Raw genomic sequence first — 23,532 nt, forward strand, 5'->3', positions numbered from 1 at the left:
CAAGCTCTGTCAGGTTGGATGGGGATTGTTGCTGCACAGCTATTTTCAGGTCTCTCCAGAGATGTTAGATGGGATTCAAGTCTGGGCTCTGGCTGGGCCACTCAAGGACATTCAGAGACTTGTCCCGAAGCCACCGCTCTGAAGCAGGTTTTCATCAAGGATCTCTCTGTGCTTTGCTTCGATCATCTTTCCCTCAATCCTGACTAGTCTCCCAATCCCTGCCGCTGATAAACATCCCCACTGCATGATGCTTCCATCACCATGCTTCACCGTAGGGATGTTCCAAGGTTTCCTCCAGACATGACGCTTGACATTCAGGGCAAAGAGTTCAATCTTGGTTACATCAGACCAGAGAATCTTGTTTTTCATGGTCTGAGAGTCCTTTAGGTGCCTTTTGGCAAACTCCAAGCTGGCTCTCATGTTCCTTTTACTGAGGAATGGCTTCCGTCTGGCCACTCTACCGTGATTGGTTTCTTGGTCACCTCGCTGACCAAGGCTCTTCTCCCCTGATTTCTCAGTTTGGCCGGGCGGCCAGCTCTAGGAAGATTTTTTTTTTTTTTAGCTCCTTGCTAAGGGTTTAATCCTCTTGAAACCATGAAGGAATCATCCAGTTGTAGATTGTGAGTGTCCCCCATTCCTGTACTTTGTGGTATTTTGTAGTCCTCCAGGACATCATAGGTGAAACGCTTCAATGCAGGTATTCAATGCAGGTATTCAATGCAGGTATTCAATGCAGGTATTCAATGCAGGTATTCAATACAGGTATTCAATGCAGGCATTCAAAAGAAAACACACTATACTATACTTTGTTAAAGGTAGGAAAAACCGATTTCAATAAAAGGTTTAAAAGTACTAGATCAAAATGGTCAGTACTTGATTAGCTACTCAAAAACAAAAGGTTAATAATCAAGAAAAATGCACGTGAAAAAAAAAACCCCACTTAAAACAATCAATTGCAAAAATGATTTCAACATTGCAGAAAATGGAAGACAACCTAGAGGAAAATGTGACTTGTGTTTATCCAGAAGTACAGTACAGTATGCTCTGTACACACCATCAACATACACTGACATATTTTGATGAGGTTTTGTACAGCGAATTCCATAGTGGTGTACTGCGAAGCAAGCTAGATCTGCTCAGCTAACCAGCTTCAGCTAGCTAGATCTGCTCAGCTAACCAGCTTCAGCTAGCCTCACATTCCAGGTCAGGCTTTTATGAAGCTAACCAGCTTCAGCTAGCCTCACATTCCAGGTCAGGCTTCATCCATAACACGATGGTGGATGTTGCGTGAAAGAAAAGACATATTGCAAATTCAGCAGGCTATGTTGTAAAATATGCTTTTAGAAGTGCTGCCTTTTTAATTTATGACTTATCGTTAATGCCGTCTTTGCTTATTAACACCTTTTCCCCAGTCGTATCCTTCCTTCCTTCATCTGTGGAACAGATTGTTGTGTTGTATCAATAGACATACAGCCCATAGAAGGGTTTTGGAACCTTTAACCCTGGCAATTTGACTGTTAAACTCATGGGTTGATTAGCAATGAATGCAAGTCATCTATGGATTACAGGGGATTTGGAAAGTATTCAGACCCCTTGACTTTTTCCACATTTTGTTACGTTACAGCCTTATTCTATAATGGATTACATTTTTTGTGAAATGTTTAGAGCATCTGTGGAGAAGTACTGGCCTAACTGTCCACCTACTGGCCTGCACAGACCACCTACTGGCCTGCACAGACCACCTACTGGCCTGCACAGACCACCTACTGGCCTGCACAGACCACCTACTGGCCTGCACAGACCACCTACTGGCCTGTAAAGACCACCTACTGGCCTGCACAGACCACCTACTGGCCTGCACAGACCACCTACTGGCCTGCACAGACCACCTACTGGCCTGTAAAGACCACCTACTGGCCTGCACAGACCACCTACTGGCCTGCACAGACCACCTACTGGCCTGCACAGACCACCTACTGGCCTGTACAGACCACCTACTGGCCTGTAAAGACCATCTACTGGCCTGCACAGACCACCTACTGGCCTGTAAAGACCACCTACTGGCCTGCACAGACCACCTACTGGCCTGCACAGACCACCTACTGGCCTGTAAATACCACCTACTGGCCTGTAAATACCACCTACTGGCCTATATAGACCACCTACTGGCCTGTAAAGACCACCTACTGGCCTGCACAGACCACCTACTGGCCTGTAAATACCACCTACTGGCCTGTACAGACCACCTACTGGCCTGCACAGACCACCTACTGGCCTGCAAAGACCACCTACTGGCCTGTAAAGACCACCTACTGGCCTGCACAGACCACCTACTGGCCTGCACAGACCACCTACTGGCCTATATAGACCACCTACTGGCCTGTAAAGACCACCTACTGGCCTGCACAGACCACCTACTGGCCTATATAGACCACCTACTGGCCTGCACAGACCACCTACTGGCCTGTAAAGACCACCTACTGGCCTGCACAGACCACCTACTGGCCTATAAAGACCACCTACTGGCCTGTAAAGACCACCTACTGGCCTATAAAGACCACCTACTGGCCTGTACAGACCACCTACTGGCCTATATAGACCACCTACTGGCCTGCAAAGACCACCTACTGGCCTGTAAAGACCACCTACTGGCCTGCACAGACCACCTACTGGCCTGTAAAGACCACCTACTGGCCTGCACAGACCACCTACTGGCCTGCACAGACCACCTACTGGCCTGCACAGACCACCTACTGGCCTATAAAGACCACCTACTGGCCTGCACAGACCACCTACTGGCCTATATAGACCACCTACTGGCCTGCACAGACCACCTACTGGCCTATATAGACCACCTACTGGCCTGCACAGACCAGCTACTGGCCTATATAGACCACCTACTGGCCTGTAAAGACCACCTACTGGCCTGCACAGACCACCTACTGGCCTGCACAGACCACCTACTGGCCTGTAAAGACCACCTACTGGCCTGTACAGACCACCTACTGGCCTATAAAGACCACCTACTGGCCTGCACAGACCACCTACTGGCCTATAAAGACCACCTACTGGCCTGCACAGACCACCTACTGGCCTATATAGACCACCTACTGGCCTGCACAGACCAGCTACTGGCCTATATAGACCACCTACTGGCCTGTAAAGACCACCTACTGGCCTGCACAGACCACCTACTGGCCTGCACAGACCACCTACTGGCCTGCACAGACCACCTACTGGCCTGTACAGACCACCTACTGGCCTGCACAGACCAGCTACTGGCCTGCACAGACCACCTACTGGCCTATAAAGACCACCTACTGGCCTGCACAGACCACCTACTGGCCTGCACAGACCACCTTAAAAGCAGCCACCTTCTACTCTGCTATGATCGACAACAACTGAGTAAATCCTAGGACCTTGTTCTCCACCATCAGTCCCTCCTCTTGTTCTCCACCATCAGTCCCCTCCTCTTGTTCTCCACCATCAGTCCCCTCCTCTTGTTCTCCACCATCAGTCCCCTCCTCTTGTTCTCCACCATCAGTCACCTCCTCTTGTTCTCCACCATCAGTCCCCTCCTCTTGTTCTCCACCATCAGTCCCCTCCTCTTGTTCTCCACCATCAGTCCCTCCTCTTGTTCTCCACCATCAGTCCCCTCCTCTTGTTCTCCACCATCAGTCCCCTCCTCTTGTTCTCCACCATCAGTCCCCTCCTCTTGTTCTCCACCATCAGTCCCCTCCTCTTGTTCTCCACCATCAGTCACCTCCTCTTGTTCTCCACCATCAGTCCCCTCCTCTTGTTCTCCACCATCAGTCCCCTCCTCTTGTTCTCCACCATCAGTCCCCTCCTCTTGTTCTCCACCATCAGTCCCCTCCTCTTGTTCTCCACCATCAGTCACCTCCTCTTGTTCTCCACCATCAGTCCCCTCCTCTTGTTCTCCACCATCAGTCCCTCCTCTTGTTCTCCACCATCAGTCCCCTCCTCTTGTTCTCCACCATCAGTCCCCTCCTCTTGTTCTCCACCATCAGTCCCCTCCTCTTGTTCTCCACCATCAGTCCCCTCCTCTTGTTCTCCACCATCAGTCCCCTCCTCTTGTTCTCCACCATCAGTCCCCTCCTCTTGTTCTCCACCATCAGTCCCCTCCTCTTGTTCTCCACCATCAGTCCCCTCCTCTTGTTCTCCACCATCAGTCCCCTCCCTTGTACTCCACCATCAGTCCCCTCCTCTTGTTCTCCACCATCAGTCCCCTCCTCTTGTTCTCCACCATCAGTCCCCTCCTCTTGTTCTCCACCATCAGTCCCCTCCTCTTGTTCTCCACCATCAGTCCCCTCCTCTTGTTCTCCACCATCAGTCCCCTCCTCTTGTTCTCCACCATCAGTCCCCTCCTCTTGTTCTCCACCATCAGTCCCCTCCTCTTGTTCTCCACCATCAGTCCCCTCCTCTTGTTCTCCACCATCAGTCCCCTCCTCTTGTTCTCCACCATCAGTCCCCTCCTCTTGTTCTCCACCATCAGTCCCCTCCTCTTGTTCTCCACCATCAGTCCCCTCCTCTTGTTCTCCACCATCAGTCCCCTCCTCTTGTTCTCCACCATCAGTCCCCTCCTCTTGTTCTCCACCATCAGTCCCTCCTCTTGTTCTCCACCACCCCCATCCTGGCTGATCTACAGCGACTACATGTTCCTCAAAGAATTGACTACGAAATGATCCACCTTGTCAACAAATCCCTAAATGGCATCGGACCCACCTGCCTGTCAGACCTACTCTCCCCCTATGAACGAACCTCCAACCACCCTACGTTCAAGCCACAGAACAACTCTGCAAAATGTGTCCTACCTCGTCTGAAAACAGTGATGATAACAAAACACAAAGCACCAACAGGCATGTGGGGGAGGGGTCTTGAAATGTAACATCCAATCAACACGTAGCCACTGGGAGCCAGCGGTCCATTCAACAAAACAAAATTCCCCAGACCTCAAAGGGAGGCGTGGCAACAATGTGATTTTAGAGTTATGGCTTCGCGAGACACACCCTCTGGTGTTGATCCTCCCACTTTCAGACTCTCTTTGTATGCAGTTACCCATGAGTCATTCAAACAGGAAGGGAAACACTGATTCTGTTGTTTCTCCGTAGTAACGGCCTGTGTTCTTTCTCCTAGGCTCCTCCCCCAACATGTCCCCTGGTGACTATGACAACCTGGGGGGTCTGAGAGATACGGAGAGTGGTTTCGTCACGCTGGCCAGCACAGAGAGCAACTTCCTGTTGACCTCTGAACTCTACGACCACAGTCTGGGGCGACGCCAAGACAACCCAGACATTTATCACAACAGTCTGGGTCGGCAAGGCAACGGAGAGGTTTATAACAACAGTCTGGGTCGGCATGGTAACCGAGAGGTTTATAACAACAGTCTGGGTCGTCATGGCAACGGAGAGACGTACGATAACAGTCTGGGTTGTGATGGCAACGGAGGGACGTACAACAACAGACTGGGTCTTCATGGCCGCGTGGTGAAGAGCAGTGAGCTGTACAACACTAGTCACTATAGAGACAGTCTTTACCAAACCAGCCTGGATCGCTATGGTAACCCTGAACAGCACGAGAGAAACCCGGGTTGTCATGGGAACGATGCCAGTGTAGATTGCTACGGGAAGGAGGCCACTGTGGGTTACTATGGCAACGAGGGCAGTCTGGGTGGGAAGTGCTACAAAGAGTGGTTGGACAGTGACAGCAACTGACAACCACTGACTGTGACAACTACTGACAGTGACAGCTACTGACAGCTACTGACAGCTACTGACAGATACTGACAGCTACTGACAGTGACAGCAACTGACAGCTACTGACAGCTACTGACAACTACTGACAGATACTGACAGTGACAGCAACTGACAGTGACAGCAACTGACAGATACTGACAGCTACTGACAGATACTGACAGATACTGACAACCACTGACAGCTACTGACAGATACTGACAGCTACTGACAGATACTGACAGATACTGACAACCACTGACAGCTACTGACAGATACTGACAGATACTGACAGCTACTGACAGATACTGACAGATACTGACAACCACTGACAGTGACAGCAACTGACAGCTACTGACAGCTACTGACAGCTACTGACAGATACTGACAGCTACTGACAGCTACTGACAGATACTGACAGATACTGACAACCACTGACAGTGACAGCTACTGACAGATACTGACAGCTACTGACAGCTACTGACAGATACTGACAACCACTGACAGTGACAGCTACTGACAGCTACTGACAACCACTGACAGTGACAGCTACTGACAGCTACTGACAGCCACTGACAGCTACTGACAGATACTGACAGTGACAGCTACTGACAGATACTGACAGCTACTGACAACTACTGACAGTGACAGCTACTGACAGATACTGACAACTACTGACAGTGACAGCTACTGACTGTCTGTGTGTGTGCATGGCCCTGTTATGCTGCCCTCCCCCGAGGGGTCACTGTCAGGTCATGAACCTTGACCCCAGCTGTGCCTGAGACACCAAAGCCTGTTCCTGTCCTCCTCCTGTTCAGATCTTGTCCCATTCTTCCCTTGCTGCCTGACCACAACATGACAACACCATGATAGGCATGATTCAGACCCCTTCAATTCGCACTTCTCACTAGTTGGTATTCAGACTAACCTTGTGCAGGTGCGTAACGAGCTTGCACGCGTGGTTCCCTTGCGCTCGCTGAATACATTTAATACAACTGTTGAAATCCCTCCCATTTGCTGGCCAACAGATTTACTCGTGGAGTTTTCATTAAATAGGGTTTTCAGTACTTTTATCTAAAGCCATCCCTTTAAATTTGGTGTACCTTTAATTCTCTACAGACTCTAATACATGGAGAGAACGGGTCAGAATATCAGGGATTACTGAAATACATGCAAAATACACTCTGATCTTGTTTATTATTTAGGGATAGGAAAGCATTGGAGAGCCTTTATGCACGAAATATATGTGAATAAAAAATACAATGGTTTGATTTTATCGTGAAAGTTGCCATAGGGGTGGCAGGTAGCCTAGTGGTTAGAGTGGAGGGGCGGCAGGTAGCCTAGTGGTTAGAGTTGGACTAGTAACTGAAAGGTTGCAAGGTCAAATCCCAGAGCTGACAAGGTTAAAAACATGTCGTTCTGCCCCTGAACAAGGAAGTTAACCCACTGTTCTTAGGCCGTCATTGAAAATAAGAATTTGTTCTTAACTGACTTGCCTAGTTAAATAAAGGTTAAATAAAAAAAGTAAAATATTCAATTGTTCAATCTATGAAATATTGGAAGGTGAGAATAGTGTTCAATATGTGTTGACCAGTTGTCCTATGAATCAACCCTGATAATCTACCCTGATAATCTACCCTGATAATCTACCTTGATAATCTACCCTGATAATCTACCCTGATAACCCTCCCTAATAACCTACCCTGATAATCTACCCTGATAATCGTCACCTAATAATCTACCCTGATGATCCTCCCTAATAATCTACCCTGACAATCTACCATGATAATCCTCCCTAATAATCTACCCTGATAATCCTCCCTAATAATCCACCCTGATAATCTACCCTGATAAATCTCCCTAAAAATCTACCCTGATCATCTACCCTGATAATCTACCCTGATAATCCTCCCTAATTATCTACCCTGATAATCCGACCCTGATATCCTACCCTGATAATCTACCCTGATAATCCTCCCTAATATCTACCCTGAGACCCTACCCTGATAATCCACCCTAATAATCTACCTTGATCATCTACCCTGATAATCTACCCTGATAACTACCCTGATGATCTACCCTGATGATCCTCCGTAATAAATTACCCTGTTAATCTACCCTGATAATCCACCATGATGATCTACCCTGATAATCCTCCCTAATAATTTACCCTGATTATCTACCCTGATAATCTACCCTGATTATCTACCCTGATTATCTACCCTGATAATCCTCCCTAATAATCTACCCTGATAATCCACCCTAATAATCTACCCTGATATACTACCCTGATATATTCTACCCTGATAATCTACCCTGATAATCCTCCCTAATAATCTACCCTGATACACTACCCTGATATACTACCCTGATAATCTACCCTGATAATCCTCCTTAATAATTTACCCTGAATATCTACCCTGATAATCCTCCCTAATAATTTACCCTGATTATCTACCCTGATAATCCTCCCTAATTATCTATCCTGATAATCCACCCTGCTAATCTACCCTGATTATCTACCCTGATTATCTACCCTGATAATCCTCCCTAATAATCTACCCTGATAATCCACCCTAATAATCTACCCTGATATACTACCCTGATATATTCTACCCTGATTATCTACCCTGATAATCCTCCCTAATCATGGAACTGTGAGGACACCAGTCCAGTCGTCGTGAACCTGGTCTGAGTTCCATAGGGATTCCAATAGGCTACCTGCCCCAAATTATTTCCCAACTTGTAATAGGTTAGCCTAATATGATCCACTATTGCTAGCGATCCTCATGAACAACCATACGAACGTGACAGAGGAAAGAAAGGTCAACTAACAATGCAACGGAATGATGCAAAATGTAAGGAAACTAACACTAAACGTACATTTATAAATTGTTGAGTGTGGAAAAACCCAGCAGCGTTGCAGTTCTTGACACAAACCAGTGTGCCTGGCACCTACTACCATACCCCGTTCAAAGGCACTTAAATCTTTTGTCTTGCCCATTCATCCTCTGAATGGCACACACACACACACACACACAATCCATGTCTCAATTGTCACAAGGCTTAAAAATCCTTCTTCTTTAACCCGTCTCCTCCTCTTCACCTACACTGATTGAAGTGGATTTAACAAGTGACATCAGACTATTTTACTTTCAGTTTCATTCACCTACTTCAAAAAGACTTAAAAAATATATATTGTTTTTGTTATAGACAAAATCTTTCACAGCAATTCAGATGGTACAATGATTCCCTACAGCTGTTCAGCTATACTCTTACAGGGGCTGATGTAATAAAAGGTTCATTGCAGGGGGTCTGACATTTAACACATATGCAATTATTCTTTCGGGAAGAACTGTTTTAAAAAGCAACGCACACATACCAATAAAGCGCTTAAAATTAAATGTTGCTAAACGTAATTAGGAAATGAGTCCTTGCGAGCATCACAGAGGGAAACAGAAAGCCAATCCGTGTTCCTGAGAGTCGTAGCTTTCAGAGACGGGGTCACTGTTGCTTAAACCGTTCAAACACTAGACACGAATTCACCGTGCTGTGGACAACCAACGTAGTGTTTGTCATTTTGGCACTGAACGTCAGATTTTGTTCTGAGATTTTTGTTGTTGTTGCAGATCTTGTATTAATGTTCATGATTGATCAAAGAGCCAGTCTAAATTAATAAACGGTCCGGATCTGGCCCGCGGGCCGCCAGTTGCATTTCCCTGCCCGACACTATGCATTCATTGTTTTTGTCACATACAATTTAACTGAGATTAGACTGTAGAATGTTAGCAACCAGGAAATGATGTCTAAATTGGCCACTCCCCCAGTCTGTCACTGTTCACTGTGGCGAGATGACCACGCCTCTTAGTGATGCCGATGGAGGAGAGGGAAGGTGCAGTTTTCCCATCTTGACAGAAGATAGTCTTTCGTTGTCAAATACAGTCTGCATTTAATTTTTTTTTTTTTTATATATATTGTGAAACACTGTCATTCCGCTACTACTGCAGATACCTGTATATTATGGACATTTTCTGAAATTACAATGCAAACATGTTACATGTAACTGCTTTAAAGTGTGTGTGTGTACTGCCTAAATAAAAGCATCTGCACTCAGTCTCTTTCTTCAGAAGGTTTTTATGCTCCAGGTTTTGTAATGACCTCTGACCTGGCCCTGTCTCCATGGTGATGATATCAGTTTAATGTAGAGTGTAATGACTAGTTAACCTCTGACCTGGCCCTGTCTCCATGGTGATGATGATGATATCAGCACCTTTATATACCTGTGGTAGGGCAGCATTATATACCTGTGGAAGGGCAGCATTATATACCTGTGGAAGGGCAGCATTATATACCTGTGGTAGGGCAGCATTATATACCTGTGGTAGGGCAGCATTATATACCTGTGGAAGGGCAGCATTATATACCTGTGGAAGGGAAGCATTATATACCTGTGGAAGGGCAGCATTATATACCTGTGGAAGGGCAGCATTATATACCTGTGGAAGGGCAGCATTATATACCTGTGGAAGGGCAGCATTATATACCTGTGGAAGGGCAGCATTATATACCTGTGGAAGGGCAGCATTATATACCTGTGGAAGGGCAGCATTATATACCTGTGGAAGGGCAGCATTATATACCTGTGGAAGGGCAGCATTATATACCTGTGGAAGGGCAGCATTATATACCTGTGGAAGGGCAGCATTATATACCTGTGGAAGGGCAGCATTATATACCTGTGGAAGGGAAGCATTATATACCTGTGGAAGGGAAGCATTATATACCTGTGGAAGGGCAGCATTATATACCTGTGGAAGGGCAGCATTATATACCTGTGGAAGGGCAGCATTATATACCTGTGGTAGGGCAGCATTATATACCTGTGGAAGGGAAGCATTATATACCTGTGGAAGGGCAGCATTATATACCTGTGGAAGGGCAGCGTTATATACCTGTGGTAGGGCAGCATTATATACCTGTGGAAGGGCAGCATTATATACCTGTGGAAGGGCAGCATTATATACCTGTGGAAGGGCAGCATTATATACCTGTGGTAGGGAAGCATTATATACCTGTGGAAGGGCAGCATTATATACCTGTGGAAGGGCAGCATTATATACCTGTGGTAGGGCAGCATTATATACCTGTGGAAGGGCAGCATTATATACCTGTGGAAGGGCAGCATTATATACCTGTGGAAGGGCAGCATTATATACCTGTGGAAGGGCAGCATTATATACCTGTGGTAGGGCAGCATTATATACCTGTGGAAGGGCAGCATTATATACCTGTGGAAGGGCAGCATTATATACCTGTGGAAGGGCAGCATTATATACCTGTGGTAGGGCAGCGTTATATACCTGTGGTAGGGCAGCATTATATACCTGTGGAAGGGCAGCGTTATATACCTGTGGTAGGGCAGCATTATATACCTGTGGTAGGGCAGCGTTATATACCTGTGGAAGGGCAGCGTTATATACCTGTGGAAGGGCAGCATTATATACCTGTGGAAGGGAAGCATTATATACCTGTGGAAGGGCAGCATTATATACCTGTGGAAGGGCAGCATTATATACCTGTGGAAGGGCAGCGTTATATACCTGTGGTAGGGCAGCATTATATACCTGTGGAAGGGCAGCATTATATACCTGTGGTAGGGCAGCATTATATACCTGTGGTAGGGCAGCGTTATATACCTGTGGAAGGGCAGCATTATATACCTGTGGAAGGGCAGCATTATATACCTGTGGTAGGGCAGCATTATATACCTGTGGAAGGGCAGCATTATATACCTGTGGTAGGGCAGCATTATATACCTGTGGAAGGGCAGCATTATATACCTGTGGTAGGGCAGCATTATATACCTGTGGAAGGGCAGCATTATATACCTGTGGTAGGGCAGCATTATATACCTGTGGAAGGGCAGCATTATATACCTGTGGAAGGGAAGCATTATATACCTGTGGAAGGGCAGCGTTATATACCTGTGGAAGGGCAGCATTATATACCTGTGGTAGGGCAGCATTATATACCTGTGGTAGGGCAGCATTATATACCTGTGGAAGGGCAGCATTATATACCTGTGGTAGGGCAGCATTATATACCTGTGGAAGGGCAGCGTTATATACCTGTGGTAGGGCAGCATTATATACCTGTGGTAGGGCAGCATTATATACCTGTGGAAGGGCAGCATTATATACCTGTGGAAGGGCAGCATTATATACCTGTGGAAGGGCAGCATTATATACCTGTGGAAGGGCAGCATTATATACCTGTGGAAGGGCAGCATTATATACCTGTGGAAGGGCAGCGTTATATACCTGTGGAAGGGCAGCGTTATATACCTGTGGAAGGGCAGCATTATATACCTGTGGAAGGGCAGCGTTATATACCTGTGGAAGGGCAGCATTATATACCTGTGGAAGGGCAGCATTATATACCTGTGGAAGGGCAGCATTATATACCTGTGGAAGGGCACCTTTATATACCTGTGGAAGGGAAGCATTATATACCTGTGGAAGGGCAGCATTATATACCTGTGGAAGGGCAGCGTTATATACCTGTGGAAGGGCAGCATTATATACCTGTGGAAGGGCAGCATTATATATCTGTGGTAGGGCAGCATTATATACCTGTGGAAGGGCAGCATTATATACCTGTGGAAGGGCAGCGTTATATACCTGTGGAAGGGCAGCATTATATACCTGTGGAAGGGCAGCATTATATACCTGTGGAAGGGCAGCATTATATACCTGTGGAAGGGCAGCATTATATACCTGTGGTAGGGCAGCATTATATACCTGTGGAAGGGCAGCATTATATACCTGTGGAAGGGCAGCATTATATACCTGTGGTAGGGCAGCATTATATACCTGTGGTAGGGCAGCATTATATACCTGTGGAAGGGCAGCATTATATACCTGTGGAAGGGCAGCATTATATACCTGTGGTAGGGCAGCGTTATATACCTGTGGTAGGGCAGCGTTATATACCTGTGGTAGGGCAGCATTATATACCTGTGGTAGGGCAGCGTTATATACCTGTGGAAGGGCAGCGTTATATACCTGTGGAAGGGCAGCATTATATACCTGTGGAAGGGAAGCATTATATACCTGTGGAAGGGCAGCATTATATACCTGTGGAAGGGCAGCATTATATACCTGTGGTAGGGCAGCATTATATACCTGTGGTAGGGCAGCATTATATACCTGTGGAAGGGCAGCATTATATACCTGTGGAAGGGCAGCGTTATATACCTGTGGTAGGGCAGCATTATATACCTGTGGAAGGGCAGCATTATATACCTGTGGTAGGGCAGCATTATATACCTGTGGTAGGGCAGCGTTATATACCTGTGGAAGGGCAGCATTATATACCTGTGGAAGGGCAGCATTATATACCTGTGGTAGGGCAGCATTATATACCTGTGGAAGGGCAGCATTATATACCTGTGGTAGGGCAGCATTATATACCTGTGGAAGGGCAGCATTATATACCTGTGGTAGGGCAGCATTATATACCTGTGGAAGGGCAGCATTATATACCTGTGGTAGGGCAGCATTATATACCTGTGGAAGGGCAGCATTATATACCTGTGGAAGGGCAGCATTATATACCTGTGGAAGGGCAGCATTATATACCTGTGGTAGGGCAGCATTATATACCTGTGGAAGGGCAGCGTTATATACCTGTGGAAGGGCAGCATTATATACCTGTGGTAGGGCAGCATTATATACCTGTGGTAGGGCAGCATTATATACCTGTGGAAGGGCAGCATTATATACCTGTGGTAGGGCAGCATTATATACCTGTGGAAGGGCAGCGTTATATACCTGTGGTAGGGCAGCATTATATACCTGTGGAAGGGCAGCATTATATACCTGTGGAAGGGCAGCATTATATACCTGTGGAAGGGCAGCATTATATACCTGTGGAAGGGCAGCATTATATACCTGTGGAAGGGCAGCATTATATACCTGTGGAAGGGCAGCGTTATATACCTGTGGAAGGGCAGCGTTATATACCTGTGGAAGGGCAGCATTATATACCTGTGGAAGGGCAGCATTATATACCTGTGGAAGGGCAGCATTATATACCTGTGGAAGGGCACCTTTATATACCTGTGGAAGGGAAGCATTATATACCTGTGGAAGGGCAGCATTATATACCTGTGGAAGGGCAGCGTTATATACCTGTGGAAGGGCAGCATTATATACCTGTGGAAGGGCAGCATTATATACCTGTGGTAGGGCAGCATTATATACCTGTGGTAGGGCAGCATTATATACCTGTGGAAGGGCAGCATTATATACCTGTGGAAGGGCAGCATTATATACCTGTGGAAGGGCAGCATTATATACCTGTGGTAGGGCAGCATTATATACCTGTGGAAGGGCAGCGTTATATACCTGTGGAAGGGCAGCATTATATACCTGTGGTAGGGCAGCGTTATATACCTGTGGAAGGGCAGCATTATATACCTGTGGTAGGGCAGCATTATATACCTGTGGTAGGGCAGCATTATATACCTGTGGTAGGGCAGCGTTATATACCTGTGGAAGGGCAGCATTATATACCTGTGGAAGGGCAGCATTATATACCTGTGGAAGGGCAGCATTATATACCTGTGGAAGGGCAGCATTATATACCTGTGGTAGGGCAGCATTATATACCTGTGGTAGGGCAGCATTATATACCTGTGGAAGGGCAGCATTATATACCTGTGGTAGGGCAGCATTATATACCTGTGGAAGGGCAGCATTATATACCTGTGGTAGGGCAGCATTATATACCTGTGGTAGGGCAGCATTATATACCTGTGGTAGGGCTACGGCCCCAGTGGCGACAGGTAGTCTTACTGGGGTACGACACAATGAAAAATAAATTACAGACAAAAGACTTCACAATTTACATACATTTAAAAACATGAACATGTAGTGTGTATGAGCATCTATCAGTTCCACATACATGTCAGGACACACACACAACCAGTAGGTCACATGTCAGGACACACACACAACCAGTAGGTCACATGTCAGGACACAAAACCAGTAGGTCACATGTCAGGACACACAACCAGTAGGTCACATGTCAGTACACACAACAAGTAGGTCACATGTCAGGACATACACACAACCAGTAGGTCACATGACAGGACACACAACCAGTAGGTCACATGTCAGTACACACAACAAGTAGGTCACATGTCAGGACATACACACAACCAGTTGGTCACATGACAGGACATACACACAACCAGTAGGTCACATGACAGGACATACACACAACAAGTAGGTCACATGTCAGTACATACACACAACCAGTAGGTCACATGTCAGGACACACAACCAGTAGGTCACATGACAGGACATACAACCAGTAGGTCACATGTCAGGACAGACAACCAGTAGGTCACATGTCAGTACAGACAACCAGTAGGTCACATGTCAGTACAGACAACCAGTTGGTCACATGTCAGTACAGACAACCAGTAGGTCACATGTCAGGACATACAACCAGTAGGTCACATGTCAGGACATACAACCAGTAGGTCACATGTCAGGACATACAACCAGTAGGTCACATGTCAGGACACACAACCAGTAGGTCACATGTCAGGACATACAACCAGTAGGTCACATGACAGGACACACAACCAGTAGGTCACATGTCAGTACAGACAAACAGTAGGTCACATGTCAGTACAGACAACCAGTAGGTCACATGACAGGACAGACAACCAGTAGGTCACATGTCAGTACAGACAACCAGTAGGTCACATGACAGGACACACAACCAGTAGGTCACATGTCAGTACAGACAACCAGTAGGTCACATGTCAGTACACACAACCAGTAGGTCACATGACAGGACAGACAACCAGTAGGTCACATGTCAGGACATACAACCAGTAGGTCACATGTCAGGACAGACAACCAGTAGGTCACATGACAGGACACACAACCAGTAGGTCACATGGGGAGATACAACCAGTAGGTCACATGTCAGGACATACAACCAGTAGGTCACATGACAGGACACACAACCAGTAGGTCACATGTCAGGACATACAACCAGTAGGTCACATGTCAGGACATACAACCAGTAGGTCACATGGGGGAGATACAACCAGTAGGTCACATGACAGGACACCCAACCAGTAGGTCACATGGGGGAGATACAACCAGTAGGTCACATGACAGGACACACAACCAGTAGGTCACATGTCAGGACATACAACCAGTAGATCACATGTCAGTACAGACAACCAGTAGGTCACATGACAGGACACACAACCAGTAGGTCACATGACAGGACATACAACCAGTAGGTCACATGGGGGAGATACAACCAGTAGGTCACATGGGGGAGATACAACCAGTAGGTCACATGGGGGAGATGCAACCAGTAGGTCACATGGGGGAGATGCAACCAGTAGGTCACATGGGGGAGATGCAACCAGTAGGTCACATGGGGGAGATGCAACCAGTAGGTCACATGGGGGAGATGCAACCAGTAGGTCACATGACAGGACATACAACCAGTAGGTCACATGGGGGAGATACAACCAGTAGGTCACATGGGGGAGATACAACCAGTAGGTCACATGGGGAGATGCAACCAGTAGGTCACATGGGGAGATGCAACCAGTAGGTCACATGACAGGACACCCAACCAGTAGGTCACATGGGGGAGATACAACCAGTAGGTCACATGGGGGAGATACAACCAGTAGGTCACATGGGGGAGATGCAACCAGTAGGTCACATGGGGGAGATGCAACCAGTAGGTCACATGGGGGAGATGCAACCAGTAGGTCACATGTCAGGACATACAACCAGTAGGTCACATGGGGGAGATGCAACCAGTAGGTCACATGTCAGGACACCCAACCAGTAGGTCACATGGGGGAGATGCAACCAGTAGGTCACATGGGGGAGATGCAACCAGTAGGTCACATGGGGGAGATGCAACCAGTAGGTCACATGGGGAGATGCAACCAGTAGGTCACATGACAGGACACCGAACCAGTAGGTCACATGGGGGAGATGCAACCAGTAGGTCACATGGGGGAGATGCAACCAGTAGGTCACATGGGGGAGATGCAACCAGTAGGTCACATGGGGGAGATGCAACCAGTAGGTCACATGACAGGACACCCAACCAGTAGGTCACATGGGGGAGATGCAACCAGTAGGTCACATGGGGGAGATGCAACCAGTAGGTCACATGGGGGAGATGCAACCAGTAGGTCACATGGGGGAGATGCAACCAGTAGGTCACATGGGGGAGATGCAACCAGTAGGTCACATGACAGGACACCCAACCAGTAGGTCACATGGGGGAGATGCAACCAGTAGGTCACATGGGGGAGATGCAACCAGTAGGTCACATGGGGGAGATGCAACCAGTAGGTCACATGGGGGAGATGCAACCAGTAGGTCACATGACAGGACACCCAACCAGTAGGTCACATGGGGGAGATACAACCAGTAGGTCACATGACAGGACACCCAACCAGTAGGTCACATGGGGAGATGCAACCAGTAGGTCACATGGGGAGATGCAACCAGTAGGTCACATGTCAGGACATACAACCAGTAGGTCACATGACAGGACACCCAACCAGTAGGTCACATGGGGGAGATGCAACCAGTAGGTCACATGGGGGAGATGCAACCAGTAGGTCACATGTCAGGACACCCAACCAGTAGGTCACATGGGGGAGATGCAACCAGTAGGTCACATGGGGGAGATGCAACCAGTAGGTCACATGTCAGGACATACAACCAGTAGGTCACATGACAGGACACCCAACCAGTAGGTCACATGGGGAGATGCAACCAGTAGGTCACATGGGGGAGATGCAACCAGTAGGTCACATGTCAGGACACCCAACCAGTAGGTCACATGGGGAGATGCAACCAGTAGGTCACATGGGGGAGATGCAACCAGTAGGTCACATGGGGGAGATGCAACCAGTAGGTCATATGGGGAGATGCAACCAGTAGGTCACATGGGGGAGATGCAACCAGTAGGTCACATGTCAGGACATACAACCAGTAGGTCACATGGGGGAGATGCAACCAGTAGGTCACATGGGGGAGATGCAACCAGTAGGTCACATGGGGGAGATGCAACCAGTAGGTCACATGGGGGAGATGCAACCAGTAGGTCACATGTCAGGACATACAACCAGTAGGTCACATGGGGGAGATGCAACCAGTAGGTCACATGTCAGGACACCCAACCAGTAGGTCACATGGGGAGATGCAACCAGTAGGTCACATGGGGGAGATGCAACCAGTAGGTCACATGGGGGAGATGCAACCAGTAGGTCACATGGGGGAGATGCAACCAGTAGGTCACATGGGGGAGATGCAACCAGTAGGTCACATGTCAGGACATACAACCAGTAGGTCACATGGGGAGATGCAACCAGTAGGTCACATGTCAGGACACCCAACCAGTAGGTCACATGGGGGAGATGCAACCAGTAGGTCACATGGGGGAGATGCAACCAGTAGGTCACATGGGGAGATGCAACCAGTAGGTCACATGGGGGAGATGCAACCAGTAGGTCACATGGGGGAGATGCAACCAGTAGGTCACATGGGGAGATGCAACCAGTAGGTCACATGGGGAGATGCAACCAGTAGGTCACATGTCAGGACACCCAACCAGTAGGTCACATGGGGAGATGCAACCAGTAGGTCACATGGGGGAGATGCAACCAGTAGGTCACATGGGGGAGATGCAACCAGTAGGTCACATGGGGGAGATACAACCAGTAGGTCACATGGGGGAGATGCAACCAGTAGGTCACATGGGGGAGATGCAACCAGTAGGTCACATGGGGAGATGCAACCAGTAGGTCACATGGGGGAGATGCAACCAGTAGGTCACATGGGGAGATACAACCAGTAGGTCACATGTCAGGACATACAACCAGTAGGTCACATGGGGGAGATGCAACCAGTAGGTCACATGACAGGACACCCAACCAGTAGGTCACATGGGGGAGATGCAACCAGTAGGTCACATGGGGGAGATGCAACCAGTAGGTCACATGGGGGAGATGCAACCAGTAGGTCACATGGGGGAGATACAACCAGTAGGTCACATGGGGGAGATGCGTTGTTCCGTGAGTTGTTGCTTTAGTTGTTTGTTTGAAACCAGGTTTGCTGTTCGTTTGTGCTCTATAAGATAGAAGGGAGTCCCATGCACTCATGGCTCTGTATAATACTGTACATTTCCTCAAGACGTGCCGCTCTGTTCTGGGCCAGATGCAGCTTAACTTGGTCTTTTTATGCAGCACTCGACCACATGACTGGACAATAATCAAGATAAGATAAACCTAAGCCCGATAAAACAAACCTAAGCCTGATAAGACAAACCTAAGCCTGATAAGACAAACCTAAGCCTGATAAGACAAACCTAAGCCTGATAAGACAAACCTAAGCCTGATAAAACAAACCTAAGCCTGATAAAACAAACCTAAGCCTGATAAAACAAACCTAAGCCTGATAAGACAAACCTAAGCCTGATAAAACAAACCTAAGCCTGATAAAACAAACCTAAGCCTGATAAAACAAACCTAAGCCTGATAAAACAAACCTAAGCCTGATAAAACAAACCTAAGCCTGATATAACAAACCTAAGCCCGATAAAACAAACCTAAGCCTGATAAGACAAACCTAAGCCTGATAAGACAAATCTAAGCCTGATAAAACAAACCTAAGCCTGATAAAACAAACCTAAGCCTGATAAAACAAACCTAAGCCTGATAAAACAAACCTAAGCCTGATAAAACAAACCTAAGCCCGATAAAACAAACCTAAGCCTGATAAGACAAACCCGAGCCACTTAGTTATGGCAAGGTGCTCCATCATGCTGGAAAAGGCATTGTTCGTCTCCAAACTGTTCCTGGATGGTTGGGAGAAGTTGCTCTCGGAGGATGTGTTGGTACCATTCTTAAGTCTTTATTGAAGACTCATCTCTTCAGTAGGTCCTAAGATTGAGTGTAGTAGCCTGGCCCAGCGCTGTGAAGGTGAACGGAAAGGCACTGGAGCGACGAACCGCCTTTCAAATCAAATCAAATGTATTTATAAAGCCCTTCTTACATCAGCTGATATCTCAAAGTGCTGTACAGAAACCCAGCCTCAAACCCCCAAACAGCAAGCAATGCAGGTTTAGAAGCACAGTGGCTAGGAAAAACTCCCTAGAAAGGCCAAAACCTAGGAAGATACCTAGAGAGGAACCAGGCTATGAGGGGTGGCTAGGAAAAACTCCCCTAGAAAGGCCAAAACCTAGGAAGAAACCTAGAGAGGAACCAGGCTATGAGGGGTGGCCAGTCCTCTACTGGCTGTGCCGGGTGGATATTATAACAGAACATGGCCAAGATGTTCAAACGTTCATAGATGACCAGCAGGGTCAGATAATAATAATCACAGTAGTTGTCGAGGGTGCAACAAGTCAGCACCTCAGGAGTAAATGTCAGTTGGCTTTTCATAGCCGATCATTGAGAGTATCTCTACCGCTCCTGCTGTCTCTGCCTGGCTGGTTCCCCCTCTCTCCACTGGGATTCTCTGCCTCTAACCCTATTACAGGGGCTGAGTCACTGGCTTACTGGTGGTCTTCCATGCCGTCCATGGGAGGGGTGCGTCACTTGAGTGGGTTGAGTCACTGACAAGATCTTCCTGTCCGGGTTGGCGCCCCCTCGGGTTCGTGCCGTGGGGGAGATCGTTGTGGGCTATACTCGGCCTTGTCTCAGGATGGTAAGTTGGTGGTTGAAGATATCCCTCTAGTGGTGTGGGGGCTGTGCTTTGGCAAAGTGGGTGGGGTTATATCCTAGAAAATAAAGGAAAGCCGCACACTCTAAGAGCTCAGATGCAAAAATGTAGTAACCAACGTTTCGACAGCGAAGCTGTCTTCATCAGGGTATCATCACAAACACTGCGAGATGAGTCATTTATATAGTGTCAAGAGACACACAGGTGTCTGTAATCATGGCCAAGTATGGCCTAATATCATTGGTTAACTCAAATATTTAAAAAAATGGCATACAAAGAACATACAAAAAGACAAACAAATGGATAGCATACGATCATAGCATTTGTAGTCTAAAATGTATCTAACAAACAATTACAATGGCAAAATCACAATAATCACCAGAATGGCTTCAGATCAAAGTCTATGTTGAGACCGAAGGGAGCAAGAGTCTTTAAATTAAAGATCCAGGCAGCCTCTCGTTTCAACAATAAATTATCAAGGTCACACCCTCTCCTCGGGAGGGCGACGTGTTCGATGCCGATATAACGCAGAGACGAAATCGAGTGGTTCGCTTCCAAAAAGTGGGCCTCAACTGGGTAAGTTAAGTTTTTGCACCTAATGGTGCTACGATGCTCTGAGATACGTACTTTTAATTCACGCTTTGTTTTACCCACATCATTTTACCACAAGGACAAGTTATAAGATAAATAACTGTCTTAGTGGAGCAGGTGGAAACACCTTTGATTGGGATCTGTTTCCCTGTTTGGGGGAGTTTGAAGGATCTACATTTATAAGTGCCATTGCATTGAGAACAGCCATTACACTTGTAATTTCCATCCAGTATGGGCGCAAATAGACGCTGTTCAGGAATATCTTGGGGTGGTAAATCAGAGTGAACCAATTGGTCTCTGAGATTTCTACCCCGCGAGAATACGACCAAGGGAAGGTCCGAAAACACATTACCGAGACTATCATCGTATTTCAGAATGTGCCAATGTTTGTGAACGATTCCTTTAATTTGTTCAGAGCACTTTGAATAGCGGGTAGTTAGAACGCAAGAATGCGTCTTTTTGCGAGACTGACCTTGAAAAAGGTCATGTCTCGTTTTGTTTTGAATTTTCTCAATGGCAGTATTAATCTGATCATTGTTGTACCCCCTCTCCTTTAACTTTCCTTGCGTCTCAGCCATATTTCTGTTGAAATCTATCCCTCTAGTGGTGTGGGGGCTGTGCTTTGGCAAAGTGGGTGGGGTTATATCCTGCCTGTTTGGCCCTGTCCGGGGGTATCATCGGATGGGGCCACAGTGTCTTCTGATCCCTCCTGTCTCAGCCTCCAGTATTTATGCTGCAGTAGTTTATGTGTCGGGGGGCTAGGGTCAGTCTGTTACATCTGGAGTATTTCTCTTGTCTTATCCGGTGTCCTGTGTGAATTTAAATATGCTCTCTCTAATTCTCTCTTTCTGTCTTTCTTTCTCTTCTCTCGGAGGACCTGAGCCCTAGGACCACACCTCAGGACTAGCCTGGCCTGATGACTCCTTGCTGTCCCCAGTCCACCTGGCCGTGCTGCTGCTCTAGTTTCAACTGTTCTGCCTGCGGCTATGGAACCCTGACCTGTTCACCGGACATGCTACCTGTCCCAGATCTGCTGTTTTCGACTCTCTCTCTCTACCGCATCTGCTGTCTCTAACGCTGAATGATCGGCTATGAAAAGCCAACTGACATTTACTCCTGAGGTGCTGACCTGTTGCACCCTCTACAACCACTGTGATTGTTATTATTTGACCCTGCTGGTCATCTATGAACATTTGAACATCTTGGCCATGTTCTGTTATAATCTCCACCCGGCACAGCCAGAAGAGGGCTGGCCACCCCTCATAGCCTGGTTCCTCTCTAGGTTTCTTCATAGGTTCCTGCCTTTCTAGGGAGGTTTCTGTATAGCACTTTGTGACATCGGCTGATGTAAAAAAAGGCTTTATAAATACATTTGACTGATTGATTGTTGGTTAGGAGCCCGTAAAACGGCCATCCCCTCCGGTGCCATTGTGGTATGTGCTCCAGAGCGCTCAGGACCTCAGACTGGGGCGAAGGTTCACCTTCCAACAGGACAACAACCCTAAGCACACAGCCAAGACAACGCAGGAGTGACTTCAGGACAAGTCTCTGAATGTCCTTGAGTGTCTATGCCAGAGTCCGGACTTGAACCCGATCGAACATCTCTGGAGAGACCTGAAAGTAGCTGTGCAGCGACGCTCCCCATCCAACCTGACAGAGCTTGAGAGGATCTGCAGAGAAGAATGGGAGAAACTCCCCAAATACAGGTGTGCCAAGCTTGTAGCGTCACACCCAAGAAGACTCGAGGCTGTAATTGCTGCCAAAGGGGCTTCAACAAAGTACTGAGTAAAGGCTCTGAATACTTATGTAAATAGAATATTTTATATGTACAGACATTTCTAAAAACCTGTTTTTTATTCTTTATCGTTATGGGGCATTGTGATGTCATTATGGGGTATTGTGATGTCATTATGGGGTATTGTGATGTCATTATGGGGTATTGTGATGTCGTTATGGGGTATTGTGATGTCATTATGGGGTATTGTATGTATATTGATGAGGGGGAAAAAACTATTTAATACATTTTCGAAAAAGGCTGTAATGTAACAAAATGTGGAGAAAGTCAGAGGGTCTTAATAGTTTCCAAATGCACTGAACATGTTTTGAACATGACAGTTTACAATCTAAGATAACACCAAGTAAATTACTCTCCTTCAACTTGCTCAACAGCCACAATATTCATTACCGGTCAATTGCGGTCTAAGGCTTAGAGAATGGTTAGCACCACATAAAACGCTCTAAAACAGTAGAGACTTCAGGACCAGTTTATTACTGGCCACCCATTCCTATGGGACTCCCAATCACGGCCGGATGTAATACAGCCTAGATTCAAACCAGGGACTGTAGTGACACCTCTAGTGTTGAGATGCAGTCCCTCTGACCGCTGCACCACCAGGGAG

The 23,532-nt window shown here is 47.2% G+C and overlaps 1 protein-coding gene across 1 annotated transcript in view; it reads left to right on the forward strand.

The window, feature by feature from the left end:
• The window catches only part of LOC106594558 (layilin), a 40,438-nt gene extending 34,109 nt beyond the window's left edge, over positions 1-6,329 (forward strand). Inside the window, exon 9 of the mRNA XM_045711576.1 lies at positions 5,155-6,329. Within this exon, the coding sequence (XP_045567532.1) occupies positions 5,155-5,732 (578 nt within the window). The 3' untranslated portion in view covers positions 5,733-6,329. The remainder of the gene's footprint in view (positions 1-5,154) is intronic.
• The last annotated feature ends 17,203 nt before the right edge of the window (positions 6,330-23,532 follow it).

Source organism: Salmo salar, unplaced genomic scaffold, assembly GCF_905237065.1.
Source record: "Salmo salar unplaced genomic scaffold, Ssal_v3.1, whole genome shotgun sequence".
Classification (NCBI taxonomy): domain Eukaryota; kingdom Metazoa; phylum Chordata; class Actinopteri; order Salmoniformes; family Salmonidae; genus Salmo; species Salmo salar.